General features: G+C 43.0%; 1 protein-coding gene across 1 annotated transcript in view; it reads right to left on the reverse strand.

The window, feature by feature from the left end:
* The window catches only part of TACR1 (tachykinin receptor 1), a 124,809-nt gene extending 105,665 nt beyond the window's left edge, over positions 1 to 19,144 (reverse strand). The window contains exon 1 of the mRNA XM_008147393.3: positions 18,499 to 19,144. Within this exon, the coding sequence (XP_008145615.2) occupies positions 18,499 to 18,887 (389 nt within the window). The 5' untranslated portion in view covers positions 18,888 to 19,144. The remainder of the gene's footprint in view (positions 1 to 18,498) is intronic.
* Between the last annotated feature and the right edge of the window lie 1,814 nt (positions 19,145 to 20,958).

A 20,958-nucleotide genomic window follows, 5' to 3' on the forward strand; every position in this document is an offset into this window, starting at 1 on the left:
GCCTAAGTGGCCATCAGTAGATGAGTGGATAAAAAAAAAACTGTGGTACATTTACACAATGGAATACTACTTGGCCATAAAAAAAGGAAATCTTACCTTTTGCAACAGCATGGATAGACCTGGAGAGCATTATGCCAAGTGAAATAAGCCAGTTAGAGAAAGACATATACCATATGATTCCACTTATATGTGGAATTTAATGAACAAAAACTAACAAAAACAAAATAGAAACAGACTCATACATACAGAGAACAGACTGACAGCTTTTAGAGTGGAGGGAGATTGGGGGGCTGGGTGAAATAGGTGAAGGGATTAATCCCAAAAACAACTCATAGACACAGAAAATAGTATGACGATTATTAGAGGGAAAAAGGGGTGGGGGTAGGTAGAAAAGGATAAAGGGGAGACAAATGGTGATGGAAGGAGACTTGACTTGGGGTGGAGAACCCACAATACAATATACAGATGATGTATTATAGAATTGTACACTTGAAACCTAATTTTATTAACCAATGTAACTCTAATAAATTCAATAAAAATATTTTTAAAATTTAAAAAGAAAATATATCATGGAAACCTTTCAATGTCTGTACAGTACATAGAAAATATCCTCATTATATTTTTATAATTGAATAGTATCAATTGTTTGCATGTGCCATACTTTTTAAAATAAGTATTAAATATTAGCATAATTAATATTCAATATAAATAATTTTAAAACAATAACATATTGGAAACCAGTAGCCTGTATGTATAATAATTTTTTGAACCACAAAATGAGGTTTATTTATATTTATTCTACAATAGTATTTCTTGCTTGCCTTATTCATATTGTTTGTAGAAGATAGAGTCTGGAAAAATTAAAACTAAATGTTTAAAAGTTAAGTTTAATTTTTTAAAATTGCAATGTTTAATTTTTTTCTCTAAAATGTTAACTACTGAGGTCCTTAAATAGTTTTATTAATCACAGGCTTGCTAAAAGTCCTACAAAAAGCACACGCAAGCTGAAAAAGTCTGCACTGCTATATTTTGCTTACTGGCTACATTTTTCCTGGATTTTGTCAAAATCTGTGTCCGCCCACAAGGATGTGTCTTTCCTGGAACACTGTGTATTGTGGCAGACAAAAGATGGAGTGTGGAGGCTCAGCCTCCCTCTCTAACTTAGGAGCCTCAGTGAGCTCAGAATCACGGCTGGGCTCTTCCCTGCTCTGCCAGGGGCTGGCATTTGCATTGATCATCCTCACTAGTGTGTGGCTGGGGTCCTTTCTCTTTGTTTATATCATTAGCTGGTGAGGTTCCTCAATTGAGAGTAAAATCTGCAAACTACTGTATAGACCTCACTCCCACTGGTTTTCTGAATCAACCTATTGTGTTATTTCTTCTTTTCTTTTGCTTCACCTGAATGGCCTGAGGTATGCCCTCTACAGCAGCAAGTCCTCACTTAATGGTCATGGGTAGTTCTACAACTTCAAGCAAAATGATGTAAAATGAAACCAATTTACCATAGGCTACTTGATATAAACAAGAGTTAAGTTCCTATGCATCCCATCAACATTGTAATGAAATGATACTGAACAAAACAACGAATGCAAACACCTGCTGCACTACTGTGTGCTAACTAGAGAAAAAGTGGGAAGCAATATCTTCCAGGAAACTGACTGGAAGAAAAGCTTCTCATGAAAGTACACTTATTTCAGCAAACAGAATAAGTTTTAGAAAATATTTATTCTACTTAGAACCTTGAAACCGAACTTGAAAAGACTCCCCCCCCCCCACACACCCCCACACACAAAATGGCAGTTATACTTTAGAGCAAAGATGCAAAATGTAAATACAATATTAGTAAGTGCCCTATCTGGTTTGGCTCAGTGGATAGAGCATCAGCCTGTGGATTGAAGGGTCCTGGGTTCAATTCCGGTCATAGGGCACTGCCTGGGTTGCGGGCTCAATCCCCAGTGTGGGGTGTGCAGGAGGCAGTTGATCAATGATTTTCTCTCATTTTCTCTGAATGTTTCTATCTCTCTCTTCCTCTTTGAAATCAATAAACATATATTTAAAATAACAAAATAAAATATTAGTAAGCAAATCTAGCAGTGCTAATAAACAAAGCATAAGACCAACTCTTGTTTATTCTAGGAGCTCTAGAACAGCTGAAAACTAAGAAATTAGGCAATAGAAGAAAAAAGTACTGATGAATGCCAAAAGGAGAATCAGTAAATGAAATAACAAGATCTGATTATCTCTCTTGATAAACTAGAAATTAGATGATGTAATGTCTATTGTAAACTAACAGGCAACACCCTTAACAACAATAATAAGAGAAACATTCTTTGAAAATCAGAGATAAGAAAAGATGCTTACTATCACCAGTTTTTAACATTGTTCTGAAAGATATAGTAAAAAGAAGGACACAGACACTGCATACAAAATAGAAAAGATAATGACTTATAGACTAATATCTAATTATTGGGGAAATCTGAGGAAAAATAGGGAAAACATTAGAACTTCAATTGTACAGGTTCATTAGCTGGTTTTAAAAAGATTTTACAAAGAATCAATATAACTTTCTAATACACCAACAATAACCCACTAGAAAACAGCCCTGGGGAAATTATTGCATTTTCATTAGCAACCAACAATGGTAAATTTTAAATCATTTAAAGAAATGTGAGCGACTATGTGAAGAAAAATACAAAAATATAAAAGAAAATATATAAGCTTACATACATAGAAAATACACCATATTTATACATTAAAAAACTTCATATTCTAACAATTCCTCTTAAAGTTAATTTAACACATACATTTCCAATAAAAATTGCAACAGGACTTTTCAATAGGGGGATTTTTAATAACGAACCTAGAGTTTACCAGGGTGTATAAGTCCATGTCTGTAGTATTAAAAGAATAGTCAGTCAGAAAATATGTCAGAAACAGCCCAAGTATAATAAAACTCAATATACGACAAAGGAAACATCTCAAATCAGTAGGGAAATGATTATTTGAAAATTATGTTTGGACAACAGCATAAACATATATAGCATTTATAAATTAGGTTAAAACTTAATTAAATTAAATTATTTATGAATTAAAGATTCATAAATCTAAATTAAATTATTAACAAATTAAAGATTTAAGTAAAACTTCTAATGTATAAGAGCAAATGGAATTGTGCATATTTATTTACTTTTGAGTCGAAGAAGGCCTTGCTAAGTATAACACGAAAGGGAGAAACCATAAAAGAAAAGGTGGGTGGATGGAACTATAAAAAATAATCAAAGTTAAGATAATCACTGAAAAGGAAATTAAAATTTCAACTAGGAACATGGAAAATATTTGCAGCATATTACAGTCAGAAGGCTATATCCTTAACATATAATTTCTGTAATTCAATATGTAATTTTAAAATAAAGATTTAATTTAAAAATGTCCTAGGGTCATGAATAGGTAATTTGCACACACAAAGTGAAATATAAAGGAATAGTAAATACACAAAAATATTCCATCTCTCTAGTAAGAACTGCAAACATGAGCAGCATTTTAAATCTTATAAATTGGAAAAGGTATTTCTAAAAATTGTTAGGAATGTGGGGAGGGGAGCACCCCTGTACAACAAGTCTAGATATTCTGATTTGTGCTGCTAAATCGCTCTGGCTTTCTGAAGGCCAATTTAGCAGAATAAAGCCAAAGCCTTCAAAAGTCCATCACTCTGAATAGACTTTTCTTCTAAGGATTTACCCAGATAATCATGCATGTGTGCAAGTTTACATAAAACATATTGATCACAAACTCTATCTTGTAGCAAAAGCTAAAAACACCTGCAAGGTCCCAGGATGAGGGATTATTTAAATTATGATACTTTGCAACCATTAAGCATAATCATGCAGAGCATTGAATTACAGGAAATGTTTTGTACTTTATTGTGTTAAATTTTAAAAATTGTATATTATGCATAGGGAAAAAGTCCTGTATTGAAATAATTCCTAAGAATTGACATAGCGGTGTTTGGGCAGTGAGATGAGGGTTGATTTTGTGTTTGTTCTTCATCATACTAATTTTTTTTTGGTAAGATCTTAATTCTCCTTAATGAAAATGTAACGCTTTATAGTTTTAAAATATGTACATTAAACATTTTCAGAAGGAAATTTGCAGTTGTGTAGATAATTTTCAATGGTAAGGTATTTTTCTAAAGAAAGTAGCTTAAGTATACCTTAAATTTATAAATCCTATGTCAAATATATTCAATTTTTTTATAGTAGCTTAGTTTTATACCTAAATAGGGAGCCTTAAAGAATCTTTTCAGGTTCTATCTGGTCTCATCTGCTTAATCAGAATCGCAGCACCTTACATTTTAAATATTGCTGTGTAAATCTATTATTCAATTGTTTTATACACAACAGCTTTGGGAGTTTGTCTGCTCCAACTCCCATTTGTCCTCAGTGACATTTATTGAAGCCATACTATTGTCAAAATGCTGAGGAGTTGGGAGAAAAATGGAGCAAGAAATTTTTGATTCGGTGGAGAGAAAGGGAGAGAGGAAAGAGCAAAGAAACGTTCCCAAGCTTCTAGATGAAGTGTGGGTTCAGGCAGACCCTGGCAGAAAGCCCAGCTCTTGGAAACCTGGCCCCAGGATTTGTAAACAGCACAAATCCATTGACGAAGGTGCTGAAGACACGAAGAATCAGCCTTGGCCGTCCACAGAGGACTGCACTGCCCTGCTGCTCTGAACTCAGCCGACCAGACCCTTAGGACGGGCTGGGACTGTGACCCAAAGTCTTTTCTGATGACAATACCCTTCCAAGCTATGCAATTATGACATATTTGTCAGAGAATTGGTGGCTTACAAAGAAGTATGAAGAACATAAGCAAACCCAACCTTGTTTCATTACTCAGACACACAAATGCAGATTTCACCACAAATGGCACCTCAGGGCCAAGACAGTTCTAATTATGTCAGAAGAGGGTCTTTCAGCAGCAATCGGGGGCTCGTGAAGACAGCCCCTCATGTTGCCCAGCAATCTCCATGGTTGCATACAGGGGGCCAAACTCTTGGACACCTCTGTGGCACCTAAATCCCAGGACCCTGGGGCTAAGTTTGTCTTGATGCTCTAAACTCTTTCCTGCTCAAGGAGTAACTAGAATTTCCGTTTTAGAACACAATTGGGACTTAGGAGCTCAGATTGTTCCCACCTTCGTGTGATTTTCATCAGCTACTCTTCTCTTGGTTCAACTCAATTTACTAAATTGGACTGGGCTGGGAAGAGTACTGAGCAGTAATTTGAGACTCATTTGTGAGGCAGGATTGGGGAGGACCTTCATGCAGGCTTGATCTGGTTAGAACATTATTGGAGGGAAATGGCCAGAAAGGGAAGAGGATAGTACATCTGCCTCTGCCCTCCCCCCCACCCCATGCCCTGCCCTCATATACTAGTACAGGATGTGGAAAGTGAATGTGTGGTTATGGAGATGGTGTAAGAGAAAATGATTCTATTTTTCTGGACCGTGGTATATCCAAATCATGGGCTTCTGGGAGGGCGTGGGCATCTGCACAGAGGGGAAGGACACTGGAGAGCATTTAGCATGAAGTCCGCTGACCCACTTAGGAGGATTTTAAACTATCATCTTAGGGGTGGGGGTGAATATAAAAGTTTTACCTTGTTGCTGTTATGCTGCATACAAGTGGATGCTGAGACATGAATGGATGTGAATAATATATATAATGGTGTTTCAGGGTTTATTAGCAATGAACATAATATTAGTCTTAATTGAACTCTTACTGAATGTCAAGCAATGAATCAGGAACTCTCTACCTCTTTCCATTTCCTTCTTTCCCCCAAACAATACCCTACAAGGCAAGTTTTATTATATTCCTGTTACCAGGTGGGAAAATCGAGGCCCAGAGAGGTGAAGTATCTTGCCTATGTTCACACAGCTAGTACGTGATAGAACCATTGCTGGAACCCGTTGTCTATGCTCTTTCCTACACCAAACTGCATTGTCAAAGGCTAGGTGTAAGGCTATTAAATGGCATTCCTTTTTATTGAATTTACTAGAGGCCTAGTGCACAAAATTCGTACACTCACGGGGGGCGGGGGTGATCCCTCAGCCCAGCCTGCACCCTCTCGCAGTCCAGGACCCCTCAGGGGATGTCTGCCTGCTGGGGATTGGGCCTAAGCTGGCAGTCAGACATCCCTCTTGCAGTCCAGGGCTTTTGCAGTCTGGGACCCCTTGCTCCTCACCGCCCACCTGCATTGGAGGTGGGAGAGGCTCCCGCCACTGCCACTGCCACTGCACTCGCCATCTGTGAGTCCAGCTTCTGGCTGAGTGGTGCTCCCCCTGTGGGAGTGCACTGACCACCAGGGGGCAGCTCCTGCATTGGGTGTCTGCCCCCTGGTGGTCAGTGTTCATCATAGTGACTGGTTGTCCCGCTGTTCACTCAATCTGCATGTTAGGATTTTATTATATAGGATTAGTGTGACATTGGGTAATAAAATTATATAGGTTTCAGGGGTATGATTCTAGTATATCATCTGTACATTGTATTGTGTGTTCACCACCGCAAGTCAAGTCTCCTTACATCACCATTTATCCCTCCTTTACCTCCTTCTGTCTCCCCCCACCTCCTTTTCTCTCTGGGAATCACCATACTTTTGTCTGTCTGGGAGCTGTTTTATTGTTGTTGCTAGTTTTTGTTTGATTTTGCATTTTGCAGAGTTTTAGGTTGGCAGTGCCTTAACTGGGCCACTAAAAACACCTGGTGGCTGTGGTTTGGCTCATATTCTGAGTCTTTTATTAACTTCTAGACCCCTCATCATTCCTGCTGGGAAGAGAAAGGAACTGAACTGGTCCATCTTGGAGAACAAATTTAAATGATGCCCCCCACTGAGGATTCAGCCACACGGTTTTCTAGGTTACCATCTCTAACTCCTTTTTTGAAGAGCCCAGTTAAACTGTTGAGCAAACTAGTTGTATTTCACCCTGGTGGCTATTTCTATTTTAGTTCTTGTCATGAATTAGGGCATTTTTAAGGCCCTCTGGCTCCTTGGGACTACTTAGGAGGGTATTTCAGCTGTCTGTGGGATTTTCTTTTGTTTAAACATTTTCAGAATCAGACAAATCCTCTTAGGAAAACATATTAATTATTCAAGAGGACTTTTCTCCACAGTGAAATCAAATTAATTAATAAATCACACAACGTGGGTATTTAAGCTTATGCTCCTAATCTCCCTTCATGCCACTAAATATGCACATGAGATTTTGGAAAAATCGTGTCAATTATATTTTCTGATAGAGACAGTGGGCTGGAGGTAGTTAGCGTGACCATTCAGCACCCATCCTGCATGAGCCCAGGCAGCTGTGTGAGTTGTGAAGGCAGCTGCTCAACAGTTCACATATAGCATAGGGCACTGGATTGAGCTGTTAGAACAGAGCATTGCATTTATTATTATTATTATCTGAAATCCACTGAGAAGGGAGGGAAGGGAAGGGACCGAGCTATGAGAAAGCCATGAAGACTCTTTCCTCACAGGAGAAACCCAGCTGATCTGAAGAAAGAACATCTCATGACCCAGTTGGAGGACGCAAGGGTGCCAGGTAGGTTCCTCGCTCCAGGAAGAAAGGCCCCACCTCTGAAGACTTCATGCCAAGGGAGTGGACGCTGCTGCGTAGACCTGCTATGTAGGAGGCACACAGCGCCTCTGGGCACACATCTGAAACATGCTGAGATCCCGGGGTGGTCAAAACTCACAGGCCCTACCCCTCCAGTTTTGATGAGTCATGTGAAGAAACAGGATACACTCAGACAAAGGCTGGTTACATATTTTTCATGACTTCCAAGTCTCAGAAAAGAAACTGAAGGGCCCAGGACAGATGGTGAATGTTGGGGGTCACTTCACCCATGTCCATGATCAAGTCTGAAATGGAGATTGATAAGAAGGTAAAAAATATCAGAGAGTACAGTAGTAGCTAATTCTATTCAGGTAGCAAAACAGTCAGAGGTGAACTAGGGGTGGAGTGAGGCTGCCTGATTCCATCAGTGTAATTCGAATGATAAAATGTGAAGATGAGAAGTGGGAAAGGGTAAAACTTGAAGGGAACCAAGGAGATACATAGCACATTGGGACGAATCGATTCAAAATGGCAAGGTGCGGGTGGGCCCTGTGGGCCACCGAGCAAGCAGAACGCCCCCACTGGGCACTGGGCTGCAGCTCTGGGCAAGACCCCTGGATGGCACACCTGGATTCGGATCTCCCACTCAACCCTGGTTATAGAACCTTGGCGGCTCCTTAGGGTGATGGTTCGGCCACCTCTGCTTGTGTAACTTGGTAACCCTGGGAAGGGATTTTTTTGAAAAGTAAATAGACAATGAAAAGATGGTACTTCTATGTAGGAAGGGTGAATGAGGCTGTATGTTAATTTGTGTGTGATTCGTTTTTAATATGCTGGAAGTGAGAATCTGATACATTAGAGAATTCGACTTACTAGATTTGTAATTTGAATCGAAATACTTAGAAGGATTTAATTAATTAATTTTGTAATCAATGTTTAGATGCTCCTGAGAACCTCATTTGCTGAATCTGTAAGTTTAATTCTTAGGCGGTTGAAATGCTCTAAGAGAATTTAATAGGCTAAATTTAGAGGTTTTGATTTACCAGAACTATGTAAGTCCTGAGGAAAACTTGTTTTTCCTATTTATAAGTCATCCTGTTAGGGATTCAAAAAAAATTTTTTTAAACCCGATGCATTACATTTATGATTATAATTTAAAGTATTTAGAGAGATTAATTAATCAAGTTTATAGGCACTGTTTACATTTTAAGATGATTGGATTTGTTAAGTTTATAAAAATGTGTGACTACGGTAATTGGAAATACGTAAGATCATTTGATAGATGAAGCTTGAAAATGTTAAACTACTTTGGAGGAAGGACTCCATCTCATGTTTAAGAGCCAATTGGGCATCAGTCAAAAGATAAGGGAAAGTGAATGTTTGACACTTGAACACGCATAAACTATATTTATAAGAAAACGTCCAAGATTTATAAGATGTGTTCAAAGGTGAAAGAAACAACTTTAACAAATTGAATATCAACTAAAACACATGCAGCTGTAAGAGCGTTGGCTACGGCCAAGTTCTCCTTCAGACACTAACCATGCAAATGGTGCTTCCCTGTGAGGGTGGTGACTTTGGGACATACAGGATGTGGAAAGTGAATGGTTTTGGAGGTGGTGTACAAGGAAATGATTGCATTTTTCTGGACCATGGTATATCCAAATCATGGGCTACTGGTGAGGGTATGGGCATCTGCACAGAGGGGAAGGATGCTGGAGAGCATTTAGCTCAAAGTTCGCTGACCCACTTACAAGGATTTTAAACTATAATCTTAGGGGGGAAAGATATAAATGTTTTACGCTGTTGATGTTATACCGGAATCCAAGAGGATGCTGATAAGGAATGTATATGAATAATAAATATAATGGTGTGCCAGGGCTTATTAGCAATCATAGTATTACTCTTAATTGAGCTTTTACTGACTATCAAGCAATGAATCAGAAACTTTACATCTCTTTCCATTTCCTTCTTCCACTCAAACAACACCCCACCGGGAAAGTTTTATTATATCCCTGTTATCAGGTGGGAAAATCGGCCCAGAGAGGTGAAGTATCTATGTTCACACAGCTAGTAAGTGATAGAACCACTGCTGGAATCCACCGTCCGAGCTCTTTCTGACACCAAATTTTATTGTCAAAGGCTAGATGTGAGGTTATTAAAGGACACCCTTAAACAAAGGACATAAAAGGCACCCTATGAAGAGTCCCAAGTATTAGATATAGTGATAAAAGCTTAATTGGAAAATAAATCAAGTAAAGAAATTTATGAGAAGGGCAAGGAATCAGGCTCAGGGCTGCTTAGACAAAGTTCCTGGAGCAGTTCATATGCTGCATTAATTCTCACGCTGAAAGGCGTGTCTCAAGGACATCATTAAAGCATCTATTCATCCCCGGGGTTCCTCATCCATAGAGCCTCATATTTCCCCTCCGAACGGGGTGGAATCACAGCCTTAGGGTGGCAAGAGGGGAGGTTTGGGCAATGTAAGCCAGTTCCCCATTCTGTCCTCCAAGTCTGTGACTTTCTCAGGCCACTCTGCTCAGATTTTCCTGTGTCTGTAATATTTTAATATATGAACTAGGTGTTCAGATAATTACTGTGGGCACAGGACTTGGAGGGCTGGGTGGTGGGTAGGCTTCTGCTGGTTCTGCCTCAGAAAGGACAAGGAAAACAGTACACTTCCTGTTGCTAGTAGGGGTGTTGGAGGCAAAGCCAGGGAGGTGACAAGAGTTGGGCCAGAAAAGGATCTATGAAACGTCTCAGCTTCCAGCATGCCTGGATAGACTTCAGTAAGGTGGGAATGATAAATGCCTCCCCATTTAGAGGTGTCCCCTGGGGTGTAACACCTGTCAGGAGCAGGACGTGGATCTGGAATCCAGCGGGGCCAGTCAAATAGAGGGTGGAAGAGGCAAGTGTGGATTAGAACATGTAGTTTTCTAGAAACATGGAGTTTTCTAGCAAAACTCTATAGTAGGCATATAGTTGGCCCAATTTCCTTTTGCTTCAAGGCATAGTATCACAGGTGTGCTTTGCAGTCTGCCTGATTCATTGGTTCTGGGAACAGAACCAAATAAAGTTTTCCTGTTTTCATGGTGCTTGCAACTTAGTGGGAGGGAGGTGTGGGAGAGACCAACACATTACAGACTGTTACAGCCTCACTGGATAAACGACACGGGAATAGATAAGAAGGCACCTCATCTGGACTTACAGGTTAAGTTCAGCTTTTAGTGGAGGTGGCATTTGAGCTAAATCTAGGAGGACAAGAAAGTTACCAGGTAGGATGCCAGCCCGACAGCAGGTTGAGAGAGACAAAGTAATGGTACTGGGGTAATGCTCAGTTCTGGGCCTTAGTTAACCTCTCAGAGAAGAGGACCATTAACAAATGAGAATAGCCAGTAGATACAAACAAGGATGGAAAAATGAAGGAAGCAGACAGTTAAGCAGGGATGGAGAAGCTTCAGGAGGGATGTATGGGAAAGACAGCCTCACAGAAGTCTTTAGACGAGAAGAAGCAGCCCAAAATCAGAGGAAGATTTCAGTTCAACAAAAAGAATACTTTTGTAATGACTCAAAACTGAGTGACTTTAACAAGTGAGACAAATTGAGAAAACATGTAAGCAGAATTTGACACGCTTACCATGACCCTGTCTAGCTTGTGTTTGTGGGGTTGATTTTGCTTTGAGTGGAACTTTGTCAAAAGGGTTTCTAATGGCCTCGCATCGCTTTTTTGCCTTCAGTGACAGCTTTCCTTAGGTGACATAGCATCCAAAGCCACCTTGAGCAGGAGATGTAGGCAGCTGGCTAAGGCACATGAAAGCAAATTGCACAGGCCTCCCAGCTATGAGGGAGTGGAGAGTGGGAGGTCAATGCTAAAAGAAGTTGTGCCTAATAGTCTTTCCAAGGTAGAAACAGAATAATCCCCATTGGTATTGAGGATTAGGTGAGACAATGGATTGGAGAGCAAGCAATGTAAGGTGTCTTTATCAATTTTATTAGCATGAAACCTTCTGTCCAGTTTCCAAATGACAAACATTAACAAATCATTTTGAAAATTCCCAAGCCAATGTTCTTGAAGTTAATTAAAAAACAACAACAACTCCTAAAAGTCCACATTGTCTTCTTTGTACTTGGCTATTTCTTTCCTCCCCTTCTCCGTCTCCTCCTCCTTTTCCTCTTCTCCCTTTTCTTATTTTACCAGTAAGTCTTTCCTATATTTTCAAGGGTAGTTCCCTGCTCTGTCTCCAAGCTCCAACCACATGGCATTAATTGCATTGGGTTATAATGGTGTTCATGACTTTGTCAATCCCCAAAGACTGAGAGCAAAAGAGCAAAGGCAGGGTATAAAACAGCATTTGGCACATAGTAGGTGCTCAGTAATAGTTTGATGGGTAGATAGATGAGGAACAGCCATTCCCCTAATTGCTGTCTAATTTTATCCCACCTTTCTATGCTTTTATGCTTTGCTGACACTATCTCTCACAGGTCACCAATGTTCTTTAATTGCCAAATCCAGGGTTATCACCCTTGGATTCTTATGACACTAATGAATATGACAAGCCACAGGTCACTTCTCTTAACATTTGTCATTCTACAGATCCTAATTTCTCCACTAAATCATTACCTATTTCTCCCCCTCCCCCCCTCCCCAACCCCGCTACTGCCTGGTAGGACATTCCTGGGAATCTTTAGCCTCTGGAAACATATATGTAGATATTCTCTACTTTCCAAACTCCAATAGCCCTTCTGTTTGGAAAACTCCTAAATCTACATTTTGATTCCAGGCTTCTCATTCTCCAGCCCCACCTCTCAAGCTGCTTGTTGGGCATTTCCAACTAAGTGTTATATTTTCATATCAAATCCAACAAAAACTGTACTCATTTTCTTCCCAGCAACTTCTTCATTCATTCCCTAATTCACTTGTGAATTTACTACAGTTGAGTCAGGCTGTCATTCTACCCAAACACTTTGCAACTTATTACCTCCACACTTGTGTCATATATCTTCTTCTACCTATAATATCAACTTTCTTTACTGTTCTCTCTAAATATCTTATCTAATCTTCAAGGCCCAACTCAGTTGCCATCTTTTGAGGTCTTCCTTGATCATCACTGCTTGACATTACTTCCTTCTCTCCTTTCCTGTAGAATTTGTCAGTACAACCCATATGAAACACTTTATATAGCAGTTATCTTTCAATCAGTCTTATTTGCCCCAATATGTAGCATAAACCCTGTGAAGAAAGACATGAGACCCAGAGTCAGGAAATATCATCTTACCTGGTGGCATTATCCATTGATGATCTGAAGGTCTTATCTAAGTTTAACAGTGAATGTTTCTCTCTCATTCTATCATTTGGTAATTCAATAATAATAATGATAATAATCATAATAATAACAACAACAATAATAGTTAAAAAGTCTTATGTATGTATTATGTGATTTCACATTGATAACTGCTCTATTTCCCCAAAATTTAACTTTGGTTTCTGACAGTTTAAACACACACACACACACACACACACACACACACACACACACACACAGATTAACTAACTAACTAAAATGAAAGGTCTTGACCATTTAGGATACTGAAGGCTCTCATAAATAGAGGGAGGATGTGGCAAGTGCACCAGGGCAGCTCCAAGGAGTAGATGGGCATAGAACCTCTTCAGGAAAGGTCCTGCAGCCTAAATGACCCATCCAAGATGAAACAAACGAGTTTGATCTATGTCATCCCAGGTATTTGAGGTTCCTGATTTGAAAAGATAAGGGCAGCTGTGGTGGACAAGCTTCTAGGGAATGGCCATTCTCAGCAACACAGGAGTGTTTGGTCATAGGTCTCAAGGTCCATCTAAATTAGTGCAAAGGATCCTAGAATTTAAACCTGGTCTCTGGGTGGGGAAGGAGTGCTCTGCGTTATACAATGGGATCCAAGTCTAGTCAACAAGATGAGGTTCAAGAACAGAATGCAGCAGGCTGCTTAGACTTGTAGCTGTGTATGATGGGGGCAGAGTGGGATGGATTCCAGGTATCAGAGTGCAGAATTTCATATATGCATTTCTTTGTTTGTTTCTTAACATCATATCCTGGGCATTTTTCAAACAAATGTCATATATGCATTTCTTTGCTCTTGGTTCCTCTTTTACTTTCTAAGAGAGTCCATTCCTTCTGCCTTCACCATTCTCCCTATCTGAGCAATGATATGTTTGGTCCTGACCATGTTTCATATTGTCCAGAGGCCATCATTGTGTGGATGTTTCCTTTCACTCAAGCACAACACACCCAGAACCGGTCTCAGTAATGAGCAACCTTCCCCTTTCATGTCACTGAAATTATACTTGCTCCTTACCAGGTGCAGAAGCAGTGATACCAGGCCGGTGCTTTTCTGAGCCTTTTGTTGCTGTGTGCTTGGTGCTAAGCCAGTTTACCTTTTGTTCCTATAGCCCCTCTTAAGGGGCTTAGGGATTAGTCCCCCTCCTCTGTTCTTAGGTGCCGCCCCATAATAGTAAAACTGGCTACTATCACCAGCCCCTGCAAAATGCAGGTGTCGCCTCTCAGTGTCCTCCAACTTCTAATTTTATGAAACACCACACACACCTTTTGGTTTTTATAATAGGAAAAAAAAGTTACATTTTATTTTAAAGTGGGAGAATTGTAGAGTTTCAAAAAGTACAATCCTTTTTAAAAAATATATATATTTTATTGATTTTCTACAGAGAGGAAGAGAGAGGGATAGAGAGTTAGAAACATCGATGAGAGAGAAACATTGATCAGCTGCCTCTTGCACACCCCCTACTGGGGATGTGCCCGCAACCAAGGTACATGCCCTTGACCGGAATCGAACCTGGGACCCTTGAGTCCGCAGGCCGATGCTCTATCCACTGAGCCAAACTGGTATTGGCAAAAAAAAGTACAATCCTTGAGAGCTTAATTAGAGGTAGACCTCATCTTACTTAGGTATATTTGTCTCTGCAACTTTTTTATTCTATGTAACCATTGTCTCTAATAAGTAAGTATTCTTCCGTCCAGCTGGCATGGCTCAGTGGTTGAGCACCAACCTATGAACCAGGAGGCGGTGGTTTGATTCCCAGTCAGGGCACATGGCCAGGTTGCAAGCTTGATCCCCAGTGTGGGGCATGCAGGAGGCAGCTGATCAATGGTTCTCTCTCATCATTGATGTTTCTATTTCTCTCTCCCTCTCTTTCCTCTCTGAAATCAATAAAAATGTATTTTAAACAAACAAACAAACAAACAAACAAGTATTCTTCTAAAGGGGATCTCTTTCTCTTACCCATTCTATAGAAATATTATAGAAAAGATTCAAATTAGTACTAAAATCTGCTGCTGATGTGTTTTTTCTGTGCATATATTTTGGACCCAGAAGGAAATTTGGCAGTTTATCAAGACAGTTGGACCCAGCAACTCCACTTCAATGAGATTCTTCTAAGAACAAGGGATGTTCTCAAAGATTTATACCCAGGATGTTCATTTCAAAGTTACTTGTAATCATTACAAATGGAAAGAAATTACATCTAAAAATAGAGGAATGCTTAAAGAAATTATTATAGCCAGGCAATAGAATGCATCCATTAAAAATCCTACCATTAAATCTACTTCATGACATGAAAAATGCCCAGGATATGATGTTCAGAAACAAACAAACAACTGTTGAAACTGTTTTTATTATGGCCCCAGATTTACCCTTAAAGTGTGAGTGACCGTATGTGGTAAACAACACAAAAAAAGTAAGTATAAACTACCATTCCAGAATTTTGACTGCTTATCTGTCAGAGAGGGATTATAAATAATTTTTACATATTCTTTATAATTGTATGCATTTTTTCAAATGTTCTAGAAACCTGTATTATCTTATTCATTCACTTATTCAATAAACATGTAGTAACTGTGAGGTGCCAAGTACTCTGCTTTGTGCTGAGGAGATAAACTAAACAAGAGAGGACAGACATGTTCCTTGCTCTGCTCAGTTTATAATCCTTTAAAATTAGGAGGAAACTTTTTTAAAAAATTAATTTCATTTGACCCAATGGTTCCACTTCTGGGACTCTATCCTAAGAAAATTAAATAACAACAACAACAAAATTATCATGCAGAAATGTATAGTAGTGTATTAATCATAATAGCAAAAAAATCTAGAAATCACCTAAATACCCAACAGTAGAGGGATTCTTAAAGTAATGATAGCACATTCATATAATGGAATAATAGAAAGCCATTATGATTATGTTACTGAAGACGTTTTAATAACATGGGAAATGTTATTAATATTTTCCATTAATATCAACAGAGAAAAAAGCAAGCTATGAAATTATATAGAATCTGACCTCAGTTACGTAGTGTAATAGTCATAAGAGAAATCCAAATGCTAACAAGTGTTATTTTTTGCATAAGGATGTAGCGGTTGATTTGTATTTTTGTGTCTCATCGTTCTCCAGTTTTCTGCAGTGAATGAGGTTCAATTTTGCAATCTGAAAAAAAACCATGTTGCTATCATTTTTTAAGGCTTGATTCAAAGATTATCTGTGAAAGATTCAAGGAACACACAAAAAGTAGCTTAGCATTTTCTCACAGCCAGCAGTGCCTTGCTGGAGAAGGGAGAGAGCACTCATGGAGAGGGCTTAAGGCCCTTCCTTTCTAGAACATTCTCGGGAGAGAAGGGATGACCACAAATGCAGGGGAGCTACATCCTCCAGAGGGCCTGAGGGGGTTGATTCGCTGTGTGCTCAGGAGGTGAGCAAGGAAAAATAGAAGGAACATAGTGGGAGGGGAGATAGTTGGGGGAGGAGACTTGGAGACACAACCCTGACACCTCCTCCCTAACTCTACCTTGAACTCTAACCTTGAGCGTGGCGTTGATAATCTCCCTGGACTGTATCTGTACATTAGGGACATGGAGACATTTCTCGGTGCTGTCATTTCCCTCAGCTTTGGCACCAGAGACCCTCTGGCCTCACTGAGCAGGGGTCACGCAGGGTCGGGGTCCTGTCTGTGATTTGCCTGGATAAAACAGTGGAGCTTGAGATGCCAGAGTCGAGGTAGCTCCATGCCCAGTCCACTGTGAAGACGTTGACCCTGACTCCTGCCCTAACCTTCCAAGTTCCAAGGGAAAGAGCAGGGCTGTGGAACATGTCATTTCTATGGAAGTCAAAGCAGAAGAGCTGCCCACGGGTGCTCACACTGGTTGACAGGTCTCCTGAGCTCACACAGGTCCCAACACAGTAAAAATACCAACTTTCCCTCTAATTTAGGGAGCATCCAGAGAGTGTGTATAAGGTACCAGTTTTCACTGCTTCTATATGCGGTTATATATCACGCTATGGGTTTTCTAAGTTTAAGGGGGGCTGCTTGAGGTGCAGGAGTAAATTGGTGCCGAAAGATGTACAAGTATACCTCACTCCCAGCAAATTGAATAACTGAAAACCAGAGTGGCATAAAAGGTACATTCACAAAAGAATTCATTTCACTCCCACTCTGAGTAATTGGTTTATCCTCCACATTTAAAAGAAAATTGACTCACCACAAATTGTCTTACACACAACATATCGAGCACATACGAGCTGCATAAGGGGAAGGAGGTGTCTGTGGAACTTAGAAGGCAGTATTTGGACACCACACAGCCTTCTCTGATCTTAGAAGTGTTCATTCACTATACAAGCTGGAAAAACAAACTTCAAATCGATTGCAAATCCTAAACAATCTTTATGCAAAAGGTTTAATAGTTTGGGAATTTTAAAAAAAGTTTTTCTCCTAGTTCCTTCTTTGGGTTTCTCACATTCATTTATCTCAGCAAGGCCATCAAAGAACCCGTTTTACAATCACGGTGCCAGGTGTTTTAAACATACCTCCACATCCCCCGTAAACATTTAGCACTGGTGCACACAGAGATACACACAGAGACACGTAGGACACCCACAAAAAAAAGTCAATACAAATAGAGCTGTGTTCTAATAATCAATTTTCCATCATGCCACCTGAGGGCCACTCATTCCAGAGCACTAGCCCCTGTATTTGAAGATGCCAACCTTATCACGTTCTATCAGCTTCTGCAATCCTAACCTGTTGGCTGCATGAAAGACAGAGTTTGCAGTTGCCTTTGCCAAGCACAGTTCTCTGTGGATACAGACAGGCGAACAACATTGACCTCACATTACGAGAGAAATTTAGAAAAACTCCTGGGTAAGCTCCCTATCTGCAGAGCGCCTTGAGAACAGAGTGCTGCCTCTTATTTCTGAGTGGGAACTGAATAGAGGAAGCTGAATTAGAATTCTAAGTATTTCTGACTCAATGAAATGCTCTTCACATCCAAATAACATTGGAAAGTTGAGGTGGGAGAAGCAAGTTCCTGAATCTTCAGGAAAAAGTGAAAAATGAGAAATTCTGGCTAGGCATACTTAAAACTGGAAGGCACCAGAGGCTGTACCCCCTTTGTCCCCGAAGCAGGCCTGCAGGGGTATGCAGAGTGACAGGCAGGAACACACACCTTGGCCAAGCGTGGCTAGCCCCTGTAGGCTTTCAGGGCAAAAGAGAGAAGAAATAGATGGAAAGAAGCAAAGCAGGAGTTGAAAGGAAAGTGTCCAGGAGATGAGTAGGGGAGGGAGGAAGAAAAGAGGGTTAAATGAAGAGAAAAGGGAGTTTTGTGAAGAAAGGAGAGGAGACTGGTGATGGGTGAAGGGGGGCGGGGAGGAAAGAGGAACTAGAGAAGAAAATGGTGAGATAAGACAAAGTGCCCCCATCAACAACTGGCCGCCAGTAAAAACCCCAGGACAGGTGACCCTCCACCTTGAACCAGGCACCACCCACCCTGGCAGCCCCCATAGCAAAGCCATCGCCCTCTGTGGGCACTTTCTCCCCTTCCCACGAAGGGCAAGCTCACCTGTCCAAGGCCACGGCTGTCATGGAGTAGATGCTGGCGAAGACCGAGGCGATGGGGAAGAAGTTGTGGAACTTGCAGTAGAACAGGCCGTAGTACCACTCGTTGTGGACAGCGTAGGTGAAGTTCACCACCGTGTTGAACGCGGCCATGGAGGCCTCCGCGAAGGCCAAGTTCACCAGGAAATAGTTGGTGACTGTCCTCATTCTCTTGTGGGCCAAGATGATCCACATCACCACCACGTTGCCCACCACAGAGGTCACCACGATGGCCGTGTAGGCAGCTGCCCAAAGGACAATCTGCCAGGTTGGCTGCACGAACTGGTTGGGCTCCGAGGTGTTGGTGGAGATGTTTGGGAAGAGGTCCGAGTCCACCGGGAGGACGTTATCCATCCCGTGGCTGGGTGGTTAAGCTGTCCTCTCCGTACACGCACCCCCCTTGGCAGCGGGGTCCTGAGGCCAGCGCCAGGGGACAGGGTCCTGCTGAACCCAGACGGGAAAGCTGCAGGCTCTTTCCTTGCAAGCAGGACCCTTGGCGCTGTGAAGAGGAATGCTTCTGGCGAGCCGTCTGGCTGCCCCTGCTGGCACGGAATGCCTCCACTTTCAAGCTGCAGGAAGCATTCGAGTTCGGCAATCTGGAGACAGCGTACCTTCTGCGCTGGGCTGGAAATGGGGGAGCAAATTCTGTGGGTCCCGGTTCCGGGAAGCTGGAGACCCCGCCTTTCTGCACCTGCTGCTGCTTACAACTCGTATTCCCCCCTGCCTGCCTGCCTGCAGCGGGGAAGGCAACGCTCTTGTGCTTCGTGAGGACTTGGGGCTTAGAGGGTGCCCCTCACAGTGCGACCCATAAAAGTTCTGAGTCTATGGCTGGCATTCTGGAGCTCCGTGTGCGGCTGGACATTTTCCCTTTGCTTTCGCGGCCGCCGCCGCCGCCGCCGCCGCCTCCTGCAGCGTCGCCACCACCACCTCCTGCAGCTTCGCAGGCTCTTCTTGGCTCGGGTCCTGCTGGGCTAGGGAGTTAGCAGAACCTCGGCAGGCTGCGCGCGAGGTTTTTGTAGCCCGCTGCAGAGACGTCACCGGGAAGGGGCAGGACCTGGGCTGCGTACCCGCCAGTCCCCGTGCGCAGCGCGGCAGCTGCACCAGCTGTTGGCAACTGCCTCACTCCCGGCGTCGCAGCCACCACGCCTTTTGCAGCTACCTGCTGTGGGAGTCTGCAAGCCGAGCGCCCCACACCCTCCGCCAGGGGGCGCACGGTGTCATCGGAGTAATTGCGCGCGCGGGGGCGCGGGGGGGCGGGGGGGGTGATGTCTGCAGCTGGAACCTTAGGGGAAAAAGAAGGATTTGCAAAAAGAGCTGTAAGGACCGACACTCAACTTCCAGGGAGGGCAGCCCGGGGCGCTGAGACAGCTCTGCAGAGGCGCCTGTCTGTGGCTGTGGGAGTTGGGCAAGTGTGGGGGCGACGTGCCCGTGCTGAGCCCCCGGCCGCGCTCCAGCTCGCGCACCAGCCTGAGTGCACCGCGCGCTCGCTCTGGCGGCTACGGAGAAGCGAGAGCGGGGGATGCCTGGTTCCGGGTTTCCGAAGGAAATAACTTTCCTGAGGTCCTGTTTAGAAATCACCTCCAAAATACGTAGGTCCTTTCCCTGGCGGGCCGATTCTCCTGGGAAGCAGAGATCGGCTCTAAGCTTTGGGGACACCTCCCCAGCCTCCTTGGTAGCTTGGCCCCTCGCTCCGTGAAAAACTCCAGCTGAGCCCGCCAGCTGAGCCTCCACACGCAGGCCGGCGGGACTGAGTTGAGCTCCCTGCGAAGCGTGGTGAGCGCAGGAGCCACCCACACGCAGCGTGTCGCCCAGAAGCGCGGCTCCGGGCTCTCTGCCAGCACCCACTGCGGCTCGGGTTCGGCGCCTGGGGACCTGGCAGCCTCAGCCTCCACGCCTCCGGGCCTGCAGACCACCGCGGGGACCTGGCTGGCGTGGGGAAGGGGGTGAGGTTCTTCCCTCTCCCAGGTCTGCATAGGGACGGAAGGGCAGGTCTGCCCGCCTCCCCGCCCCCACCCCTCCCCGCAACCCCTTGCCACCCTTACCACCCCTCCCTGGCGGGCTTCGAAGGAAGCCTGGTCTCCCAGTACAAGGCTATTTCAAACGGCCGAGCTGGTACTGGGCACTGGGAGGGGCTGGGAAGGGCTTGCCAGTCGGCGCGAACCGGGTTTGGAGAAGCCGAGATGGGCTGAGGTTTGGAGCGCGTCCCGGCCAGACTGGCAGAGACGTGCGGTTCCCGGGGGGCCGTCTACCGCTAGGCGGGGACGCGGCGCTGTGGGACGCGGGCACCAGGCTCGGGTCGGGGCAAACCCGCACTCTGGTTTAGGAGCTAGTCCCGCCTGCTTGCGCGCGTCTCCACCGAGTGCGAGTGCGCACCGCACGCCTCGAGAAGCTTTTTAAAGCTCAGAAATGTATTGCCCAGATTTCG

The sequence above is a fragment of the Eptesicus fuscus genome, chromosome 16 (genome assembly GCF_027574615.1).
Source record: "Eptesicus fuscus isolate TK198812 chromosome 16, DD_ASM_mEF_20220401, whole genome shotgun sequence".
NCBI classification, from domain to species: domain Eukaryota; kingdom Metazoa; phylum Chordata; class Mammalia; order Chiroptera; family Vespertilionidae; genus Eptesicus; species Eptesicus fuscus.